The sequence below is a fragment of the Tupaia chinensis genome, unplaced genomic scaffold (assembly GCF_000334495.1).
Source record: "Tupaia chinensis unplaced genomic scaffold, TupChi_1.0 Scaffold000184_1, whole genome shotgun sequence".
Taxonomy (NCBI): Eukaryota; Metazoa; Chordata; class Mammalia; order Scandentia; family Tupaiidae; genus Tupaia; species Tupaia belangeri.
In genome coordinates, this window is record NW_006159659.1 from 4,531,346 (window position 1) to 4,542,953 (window position 11,608).

General features: G+C 42.4%; 1 protein-coding gene across 4 annotated transcripts in view; it reads right to left on the reverse strand.

The window, feature by feature from the left end:
• Positions 1–11,608, reverse strand: part of APOO (apolipoprotein O) — a 75,349-nt gene that overhangs the window by 16,930 nt on the left and 46,811 nt on the right. For all 4 annotated transcript variants that reach the window (XM_006146660.3, XM_014587122.2, XM_006146659.3 and 1 more), the window contains one exon: positions 3,593–3,673. In XM_006146660.3, the coding sequence (XP_006146722.1) occupies positions 3,593–3,673 (81 nt within the window). The remainder of the gene's footprint in view (positions 1–3,592; positions 3,674–11,608) is intronic.

Here is an 11,608-nt window from a genome sequence, read left to right on the forward strand (position 1 = left end):
CCGAACCCCCTCACAATATTAAAAAATACCCCTGACACCCACAAAAATCCAACAAACTAGGGAGGAAGCAACAAAAACCAATGGCACTTCATTAACAAATAATTCCTGATATTTAAGTACTATATTGAATACTGAGTTAATAGGCTATTTTTGATGCTATTTTTCATTGAAGATCTATAGTAAATGTTTAACGTTGTCAACATCAATTTTATTACCTTTTCTTGAGAACAGGTAGCTATCAGAAAAATTATACTTAAAGAGTAAACAAAGAGGGTGAGGATATAAAAGATTATAAAGAAATGCAAACCACTCAAGAGCTAATTAGAATTCTTTCCCATTCCACTCGCAAAGATCCATGTTAATTTTTTTTTTTTTATCCATGTTAATTTTTTTTTTTTTTTTTGCTACAGGCTGCATGTGCTAGCCAGAGAGACAAAAAATGAGAAATCACCCCCTGGGGGGATGGCTTTGCCGCAATTCCTTTTCTTCCATTCTCTTCTTGGGATTTTGGGCATGCATGCACACATGCCTGGCATGAGTTTCAAGCTTCTCGGTCTAGGACTCGAACTGTGGTTGGCCACATAGGAGTCCAGCAACATAACCATTACACCATCCGGTGGTCCCTTGAGTACCTTTAATACATGACATTTTCCAATTACCATAAAATGCTGTCCTATTTCATTTGCATCCCAATCACAGTCCCATTGTTTCTGCACAGGCTGAAGTCTCAGAAGATCAAGAGGACGCAATTTCTGAGTGCAAGGCTCCCGGAAGCCTCATTGATCTGACGTGCACATGGTCTGCACAGACCCCACAGCGAGTGCTCAGAGGCTCCTGGGGGTCTCTCCTGGCTTTGGAAAGCCTCAGTTTACAGTCAAACACAGTGAGCACTTGGAATTGAGGTTGATCTAGTCTCACTTTCCACATTTCTTTCTAGCACTGTGTAAAGTAGTCCTGACATTTTATTTCCTTTCCCATATAAAATTCAATGTGGACTTGTTAAGAAATTTTTTAAATAGGAAAGAAAGCTTCCAAAGAAAATGTCAGAGAAATGAAAATAAAACTATGAATGATTTCTTTAAAAGAGATTGCCAAAAGACACTTAATATTGATATAGAACTTCCTACTTAAGAGCTAATTTAGGGGACCAGCAGGTGGCATGGTAGTTAAGGCTCTGTACACTCCCACATGGCTGACCATGGTTCAAGTCCTGAACTGGTGGCTTGCTTTCTCACTCCCCCTCCCCGTGTGTGTGTGTGTGTGTGTGTGTGTCTGGTTAAATTAAAATAAATGAATGAATAAGAAATTAAGTAATTCTTTTTATTTTTAAAAGAGCTAATTTAAATAGGCTTCAGATAGAAAACACGACTATACAAATTATTCCTAGGATTTCACTGGAAGATTATTTATGTTAAACAATGAGGAGGGTTTACATTTTATTCTATAATGGCATTTTCAAATTCGACTTCAAAATTCTGGATTTTAATTTTGAGAGAATTTTTTTTTTAAGGTTTTTGCCTTAGGGTGTGTGCACTTGCCAGAGAGAGACAGAGATAGTGAGAAGGAAAGTGAAAAATCATCCCCAGGGGTGATGGCCATATCACAGTCCCTTCTCCTCCTGAGATCTTGGGCATGCACACATAGGTGGTGTGATTTTCAAACTACCAGGTCTGGGATTTGATCCACCTGTTGGTCCCTGAACAGTTATATATGTATTTTTTTTTTGGTTTTGTTTTTAAGAGAGATTTTTGCCATAGGGCACGTATGCTCACCAGCCAGAGAAAGAGATAGAAAGTGAGAAATCACCCCTAGGGGGCAGGGGATGGCCACGCAGTAATCCTTTCTCCTTTTGGGATTTTGGACACTCATGCACATGCGCCTGGCATTAGTGTTAAGGTGCCAGGTCCGGGACTTGAACCAGTTAGGACTACATAGGAGTCCAGCGATATAGCTATTATGCCATTTGCTGGCCTCTGATAGTTAAGTTTTTTTTAAAGAATTATTTAACTTTATTTATTTGTTTACTTATTTTAATTTGACCAAAGAGGGACTGAGTGATTGAGTGAGTGTGAGTGAGAGAGAGAGAGAGAGAGAGAGAGAGAGAGAGAGAGAGAGAGAGAGAGAGAGAGAGAGAGAGAGAGAGAGAGGATGAGAAAGCAAGCCACCAGGTCCGAGACTCAAACAGTGGTCAGACATGTGAGAGTCCAGCGCCCTTAACCACCATACCACCTACTGGGTCCAGACAGTTAAATTTTTTAAAAGGTCATTTTTGTTTGAAATAATTGGAGTCAAAATGAACATCCTTCAGTCTATGATGTGAAAGGTATATTAATATAAGAATGCTGGGGCCAACAGGTGGCATGGAAGTGAAGGCAACTGGATCCCACATCGCCGATTGCACAGTTTGAGTCTTAGACCTGGTGGCTTGAAAACACGGTGGTAAATTTGTGTGCATGCCCAAAATCCCAAGAGGAGAATGGAGGAGAAGGGATTGCAAGACAGTCATACCCCTGGGACGATTTCTCACTTTTCTTTTCTCCCTGTGTCTCTTTCTGATGAGTACAAGTGCCCTATAGCAAATAAACAAAAAACTCTACTTCTCCCTTAGCGGGCTGTGCCTCTGAGTGCTGAGAGGCTCACGAGGCCTTCTTGTCTAGACACTCTTATCAGGGGGAAAGGGAGAATGCTCCAGCAAGCTCAAACAACATCCAACCAGCTACGTGGCTGCTAGAAGAGATGAATGGTAGCACATCCTTACAGTTATACAAGCCCCTCTCTCTGCTGCACATCTGCCAAGTAGCACAGAGAGTAAGGTCCATAGCTGTCCGCAACACACTATGGCTCGTGCCCTCAGCCAGGCAGAGAAGGCTGGGGTGGAGGAGGTGAACAAATCCAGTACTGCTAAGGTAAAGATGGGAACTTCTTTCTAGTAAATGAAAAGGCTAGAGGACGGGGGTCTCAACTATTTGTCTTTTTACTAGGAACATGGTATGTTCGCTTTAAAATCTAGTTTTTTGTTTTAATGAAAAAGACAGTGAACTAGTAACATGGTTGGAGTGGGGAAAGAGGAAGAAAGGAAACAGAAAGAAAGAGTGATTTTTGACAGGGTCTCACCATGTTGCAATCCTCCTGTGCCAGCCTCCCTGTCAGGAAAGACCATAGGCACGTGCTACCATGCCTGATTTAGACTAGGCTGGAACTGAACGCAGACCTCCCATGTGGCCTCAGCAAACATGCAGTAGAACCCTCCCCCTTGAGCCACCACAGCTGGGCCTGAATCCAGATTTCATAAAACTTTAGAATAATATGCTACACTTTGAACAAGCCATAAATACAATAAAGTAGAAGTTATGGTGTAAAGTTACAGTGGAATGCATTTTATGACTACCACTTATTCCACCCTGCTGATAATAACCAAATGATCAGAAGTTCTACTGTTCCACCAATAAAGATCTCAAGAAAATCTGGGCTAGAGAAAAAACTAAAGACAAACAGAAAAAGTAAAGCAATAGGGTTATCAAGTATTTTACAAAACCCTAGAGAAACAACATATTTAAACCAAAAGGAAGATAATGAAAAAGACATTTCTCACCTTTTGAAAGTTCTCCTTCCACAAATCTTCCATGACTATGTATCCTCGTAAACCCCAGTCATATAATTTCTCTCCACTGACCTTCAAACAAAATAGAAAAGATCTGTTGCTATTCCATACATGCTAGGTAAGGAAGAGGCATGTCTAGAATTTCCCCCCTTCTTTCCAAAAGAACTATATCTAACCAAATGACTACTATAGGAAGCCTTGGGATATACAAACAAAACTACATAACATAAACCAAAAGATAGTAATAATAGAGAAAAAAAGGGGGGGGGAGTCTTGTTGTATATAGTTACCTTTTAAAATAATCTGCTATAAATTACAGGCATATATCATAAACTTTCAAAATTTCAAGTTAAAAAAAAATAAGCAACCATTATTGCATGGGAGATTCCTGAAATACAGACACAGAAAGAAAGCATCTACCTGTCACATCTAGCACCCTGCCTGGCATATTACAGCCAACCAAATATTTTGCTAAATTGAAACTCATTCATCTATTTTAGAGGTTTAGATGAAAAGTAGGTTAAATCCAATGAAGATTTTCCCAGTTCTTCCAGGTACCGCAAAACATAAAGTCTTTGGGTTTCTATACAGATTTTGGAGGTAATGTGATCTAGAGTTGTTCCTCTAACATCCTGAGGCAGGTCCCAGGGTGAGGGAGCTCACAACCTTTTAAAATGTGCTTGTCTGGGCCAGCGGGTAGTGTGGTGGTAAAGGCACTAGATCTCCCATGGCTAACTGCTGGTGGCCTGAAAAACATGCTGGGTACATGTGTGTGCATACCTCAAATCCCAAAAGAACAGAGAAGGAACTGCAGTGTGGCCATCCCCCCCCCGCCCCCGTTGTAGCGTGCTTTCTCACTTTCTCCCTCTCCAGCAAGCACATATGCTCTGTAGGAAACTCTAAAAAAAAAAAAGTGCTTATCTAGCTTTGGCTAGCAGGCTTGAATTGCTGGAAACTTAAAAAAGTAAATAAATAAATACAGGTTGAGTATACTTTTAAAAATTTTTTTGGAGAGGTTTTTGCTATAGGGTGCGTGCGCTTGCCAGAAAGACAGAGAGAGAGGCAGAGAGACAGAAAGTGAGAAATCACCCCCCAGGGGGGATAGCCATGCTGCAATCCCTTCCCCTTCATTCTCCTCTTGGGATCTTGGGCATGCATGCACAGGCACCCGGCATGAGTTGAAGCCACCAGGGCCGGGACTTGAACCACGGTCAACTACATGGGAGTCCAGTGACATAGCCATTACGCCATCTGCTGGTCCCAAGGTTGAGTATACCTTATCCAAAATGTTTAGGACCAGAAGTATTCTTTTGTTTTGTTTTCTTTCAGAGTCTAGAATATTTGAATATGTATAATGAGATTATCTCAGGAACGGGACTCAAGTCTAAAAACAAAATTTATTTCATATACACCTTCATACAGCTGGAGGAGGGTCATTTTATATGTCATTTTTACATGCAGTGCTTTGACTACAACCTGTCACATTTAGTCAGGTATAAAGTTCTGGATGCACAAAAAGTTTCAGGGGAGCTGGATGGTGGCAGAGCAGTTAACACAATACTTGTTGAGACTGACCCACATGGGCAAGTTCTGTGTTCCCATCCAGAGACCTCCCTGAACACGCCAGCACACATGTACATGTGATCTGGAGCTGGTTGAATCTGAGAAGCAAAGTGGCATGAAGATCGTGTGTGGGTCCTAACCCCAGTCAGAATGGCTGTGATCAAAAAACAACAACAAAGAACAGTAAATGCTGGCAATGCTACAGAGAAAAGGGAACCCTTATGCACTACTGGTAGGAATGTGTTTAGTATAGCCCCTGTAGAAAACAAAGTGGAGGTTCTTCAAAAATCTAAAAATAGAACTCTTTACCCCAAAAGATAGGAAATCACGCAGTCAGGGAGAAATCTGAACATCCATGCTTATTTCAGCAAACACTAACTCATTCAATCAATCAAAGTACCAACAAGTGATGACTAGATTAAGAAAATATGGAATATATATTTAACAGAACACTGCTCAGCCACAAAGAACAATATCCTGTCATTTGACACAGAGGGGGTGATCCTAGACAATATAATGCTAAGTGAAATGAGTCAGGCTAAGGAAGACAAATACGGTATGTTCCTGCTTAACACTAAATGCCTGCACTCTATGGCAGAAACTGAAGGACTTTAGGACACAGAAGTAGAGAGAGCAAGGGTAGATACCAGAAGTTGTGTGGCAAAGGGTGTATGGGAGAAAATGAGCAACAGACCCAAGAATTAATATGAACAAGGGAATAGGTGATGGACTGGCATATGACAGCAAATAAAAAATGCTGTTGATTATTCAATATACACTCCCAAGAAACCCCCCAAAAAAACTAAGACAACTATTATCAAATGTGTACAACACACATAATGTTCAATGTTGAAAAAGGTGAATATGGGACCAGCAGATGGGGTAATGGCTACATCACTGGACTCCCATGTAGTTGACTGCCTGGACTTGGTGGCTTAAACTCATGCTGGGCATGTATGTGTGTGTGCACCCAGGATCCCAAGAGGAGAATAGAGGAGAAGGGATTGTGGCATGGCCATGCCCCCTGGGGGATGATTTCTCACTTTCTGTCTCTCTGTCTCTGTGTTTCTGGCGAGCACACGCACCCTATAGCAAAAACCTCTCCAAAAATAAAAAAAGAAGAAGAAAAGGTGAATATGTTTAAATGCATGACTTGATTCCCATACACTGTATACATGCTATGAAAAACCGCATTGTACCGCATAAAAACAATGAATAATAATAAAAAAAGACCCTGTGAGAGTACCTGTCTCTGTCACTGTCTCTCTTCCACTCACCCACTCATGGAAGAAATAAACAAACATTAAAAAAAAAGCTTCAGGGCCAGCCCATGGCACTGTGGTTAAGGGATCTGGATCCCAATTGACAGGCCATGGTTTGAATCCAGCCCTAGCAGCTTGAAAAACACACCAGGCAGACCAGCTGGTGGCATGGTGGTTAGGGCGGGTAGATCTCACATCCCAACTGTGTGGTTGTAGTCCCAGACCTGGCAACTTGAAAAACATCCTGGGTACATATACATGTGTGCCCAAAATCCCCAAAGGAGAGAGAAATGGAAGAGATTGTGGCATGGCAATCTCCCTTGGATATGCTTGCTTTCTCTCTCTCTCTCACTCACTTACTTACTCACTCTCTCTGGCAAGCATACATACCCTGTAGCAAATTAAACACATGCACAAACACAAAACAGGCACGTGTACAAGCACGTCCCAAATTCAGATGAGATGGAGAAACGGAGAAGGGATTTGGGCATGACCATGTCCCATTAGGGGGTGCTTTTTCCCTCCCTCCTTCTCTCTCTCCCCCTCTCTCTGTCTGTCTCTCAGAGGGTAACATGTACTCTGGCAATTTAAAACAAGTTTCAAGTTTTAGAGTGTTTTGGATTTTGAAAAGAAAAAAAGGGACCAGCAGGTGCTGTAGTAGTTAAGGCACTGGTCTCCCACGTGGTCCACCATGGTTTGAGTCAGGACCTGGCAACTTGAAACCCATGCTGGGCACATATGCATGCATGCCCAAAATCCCAAGAAGAGACTAGAGGAGAAGGGAATGTGGCGTGGCCCTCCCCCTTGAGGGGTGATTTCTTGCTTTCTATCTCACTGTCTCTCCAGCAAGTGCATGCACCCTATAGCAAAAATTTCTCAGGGAAAAAAAAAGAATTTTTGTATTAGGGATGCTCAACCTGTATTAAGCTTTCAAAAAAAAAAATGCTTCCAGTAATTCGCATTCACTGGTGCTACTTAAGACAAATAACGTCGATTACTCTTCATGTGAAAAAGTACCTTGAATTTCAGAAAGAAATTTCTATTCTTTCTAATTTTTACAATTATTCTTTGTATAGCATTTTGGTTCACAAAACACTCTCCTGTGAATTAGATCTACCCTGAATAACAACTCTGTGTGGTATGTAGACAAAAATTATAAAGAAACACTCAGAGGCCAAGGGATTCATTTAAGGTCACAGTGCTAGGAAATCTTTGCAACATGGTAATTTCCTACAAGTTATATTCTTCCAGTTGCTCCAACTGTTCTAGTCTTTTTTTAAAAAAAAATTTATTTTTAATTTTATTTATTCATTTATTTATTTTAATTTGACCAGAGAGAGACACAGAGAGAGAGAGAAAGTGAGAAAGCAAACCACCAGGTCTAGGACTTGAACCATGGTCAGCCATGTGGGAATGTCCAGCACCTTAACCACCACGCCACCTGCTGGTTCCCCCAACTGTTCTAGTCTAAGGTGGACAAGCACAATTTAAGGTCAAGAGCTCCCTGACCCTGGGGCCTGCCTCTCAGGATGCTGGAAGAACACGACAGGATTCTCAGACCTGTTGGGAAATGCACCAAGCATTTACAACCTGTGTGGCAGTGTTCCTGGTGGTTTACACTTCTGAGAGGAAAATCATAGTCTCCATCAATTGAAGGGTTTCCTATAGTACTTTCAGTTAAATACTACTGAACAGAAAACAACAACTAAGTGGCCCATCCAAGACTACTCATTAAAAATTTTTGAAACTGAAATAGGAATTAAATAACTCTGAAACATATCAGAAAAATGTCTAATCACTAATAATTAATATTTGTTTCATTTAGTTTTATAGTGGCAAACTACACATAACATAAAGTTTACCATTTCAACCATTTTTAGGTATACAGTTAAATAGCAGTATGTTCACAATATCATATATCACATCTGTTCTCAGAACTTTTCCATCATCCCCAGAAATCACTAATGTTTTATATCTAATAAAAATAGTTAAGGGGACCAGCAGATGGTGAAATGGTTACATCGTTGGACTCCCACGTAGTCGACTGTGGTTTGAGTCCCAGACCCAGATGCTTCAAACTCACGCTGGGCATGTATATATACGTGTCCAAAATCTCAAGAGGAGAATGGAAGAGAAGGGATTGCAGCATGGCTATCCCCACTGGGGGGTGATTTCTTGCTTTCTGTCTTTCTGTCTCTCTCTGTCTCTCAAGCAAGCGCATGTACCCTATAGCAAAACTCTCTCTCTTAAAAAAAAAAAAAATGGGACCAGCAGTTTGCATAATGGTTATGTCGCTGGATTCCCATGTAATCGACCACGGTTCGAGTCCCGGACCTGGTGGCTTCAACTCACGCCGGGTGTGTGTGTGTGCTTAAGATCCTGAGAGTAGAATGGAAGAGAAGAGATTATGGTGTGGCCATCCCCCCAGGGGGTCATTTCTTGCTTTCTGTCTGTCTTTCTGGTGAGTGCAAACGCCATGTAGCAAAAACCTCTCCAAAATAAATAAATAAAGTTCATTGTGGCCACCAGGTGGTATGGAGGTTAAGGAACTGGATCCCACACGGCCAACTCCATGGTTAGAGTCTCAGGTCCGGTGGCTTGAAAAACACACCAGGCATGTGGTACATGTGTGCCCAAAATCCCAAGAAGACAATGGAGTAGAGGAGATCATGGCATGGCCATCCCCACTTGGAGGTAACTTCTCACTTTCCCTCTCTCTACCTACCTCTCTAAGGTGAGTGCACACACCCTATGGCAAAAATGAAAATAAATAAATAAGAGTTAACTTTTTTTGTTCTGGTTAATTTTAGATCCAAAATTAAAGACCAAATTCCTTCCCAGTGACTTTAAAAATAAATAAGAACACAAGGCAGATTTGCATCCTACTGTCCTGGTTGTGAATACAAAAGATGTTTTGCAATATTCGCTGAGGCCTATGGGACAAAACCAGAACCCCATTCTGAGGGCAGCCACATATGCTTCTCGACCAGCAGCCTAGCTTGTTCTACTTGCCTGCCCAGTTACCACTTAAACCGTCATAGGCTAGATGATGTTTAATTAATTTTATTATCTAGGACAGGCAGACATTACTCACTGTTTCAATCTGTGGCTGGAGCTGTGACAAAACCATTAACTGTCTGCCTCCAGGACTGTTAGAAGCAATGTCAAGCCCTAGTAGAAAGATCTTACTGGCATTTGCCATCAAAGTCATCAATCTCCCGCACTTAGTGACCCTGAACTGTATACCCACCTACAACTGTAGCCCAATCCAGGAAATTAGGTCTCACTTCTATCATGGGGAATCCGGAGAGCACAGTATCAAGCTGATCTGCCTTGGCGCCCTTAAAGCTCACTTCTGGTGACTGCACTGTTGTCTCCTCCTAGAACTGAGTCTCCGTGCGACACATTAGTTTTGGCAACTCAATCCCTATCTTCAAAAGCTGTCCGGGGACCAGAGTTAGCGTAATGGCTATGTCGCTGAACTCTCATGTAGCTGACGGCGGTTCAAGTCCCAGACCTGGTGGCTTAAACTCACACTGGACACATGTGCAGGAGAATGGAGGAGAAGGGATTGTGGCATGGCCATCCCCCCTGGGAGGGGGTGATTTCTTGCTTTCTATCTCTCTGTCTCTCTCTGTCTTTCTGGCAAGCGCATGCCTCCATGAATGATACTTTCTCACCCACCATCCCCATCTCTTTCTGCAAACACGCACACCTTCTGGCAATTTTTCTTTTTAATTTTAAAAAAAAAAAAAAAAATGGGACCAGCAGTTTGCATAATGGTTATGTCGCTGGATTCCCATGTAATCGACCACGGTTCGAGTCCCGGACCTGGTGGCTTCAACTCACGCCGGGTGTGTGTGTGTGCTTAAGATCCTGAGAGTAGAATGGAAGAGAAGAGATTATGGTGTGGCCATCCCCCCAGGGGGTCATTTCTTGCTTTCTGTCTGTCTTTCTGGTGAGTGCAAACGCCATGTAGCAAAAACCTCTCCAAAATAAATAAATAAAGTTCATTGTGGCCACCAGGTGGTATGGAGGTTAAGGAACTGGATCCCACACGGCCAACTCCATGGTTAGAGTCTCAGGTCCGGTGGCTTGAAAAACACACCAGGCATGTGGTACATGTGTGCCCAAAATCCCAAGAAGACAATGGAGTAGAGGAGATCATGGCATGGCCATCCCCACTTGGAGGTAACTTCTCACTTTCCCTCTCTCTACCTACCTCTCTAAGGTGAGTGCACACACCCTATGGCAAAAATGAAAATAAATAAATAAGAGTTAACTTTTTTTGTTCTGGTTAATTTTAGATCCAAAATTAAAGACCAAATTCCTTCCCAGTGACTTTAAAAATAAATAAGAACACAAGGCAGATTTGCATCCTACTGTCCTGGTTGTGAATACAAAAGATGTTTTGCAATATTCGCTGAGGCCTATGGGACAAAACCAGAACCCCATTCTGAGGGCAGCCACATATGCTTCTCGACCAGCAGCCTAGCTTGTTCTACTTGCCTGCCCAGTTACCACTTAAACCGTCATAGGCTAGATGATGTTTAATTAATTTTATTATCTAGGACAGGCAGACATTACTCACTGTTTCAATCTGTGGCTGGAGCTGTGACAAAACCATTAACTGTCTGCCTCCAGGACTGTTAGAAGCAATGTCAAGCCCTAGTAGAAAGATCTTACTGGCATTTGCCATCAAAGTCATCAATCTCCCGCACTTAGTGACCCTGAACTGTATACCCACCTACAACTGTAGCCCAATCCAGGAAATTAGGTCTCACTTCTATCATGGGGAATCCGGAGAGCACAGTATCAAGCTGATCTGCCTTGGCGCCCTTAAAGCTCACTTCTGGTGACTGCACTGTTGTCTCCTCCTAGAACTGAGTCTCCGTGCGACACATTAGTTTTGGCAACTCAATCCCTATCTTCAAAAGCTGTCCGGGGACCAGAGTTAGCGTAATGGCTATGTCGCTGAACTCTCATGTAGCTGACGGCGGTTCAAGTCCCAGACCTGGTGGCTTAAACTCACACTGGACACATGTGCGTGCGTGCGTGCCCAAGATCCTGAGAGGAGAATGGAGGAGAAGGGATTGTGGCATGGCCATCCCCCCTGGGAGGGGGTGATTTCTTGCTTTCTATCTCTCTGTCTCTCTCTGTCTTTCTGGCAAGCGCATGCGCC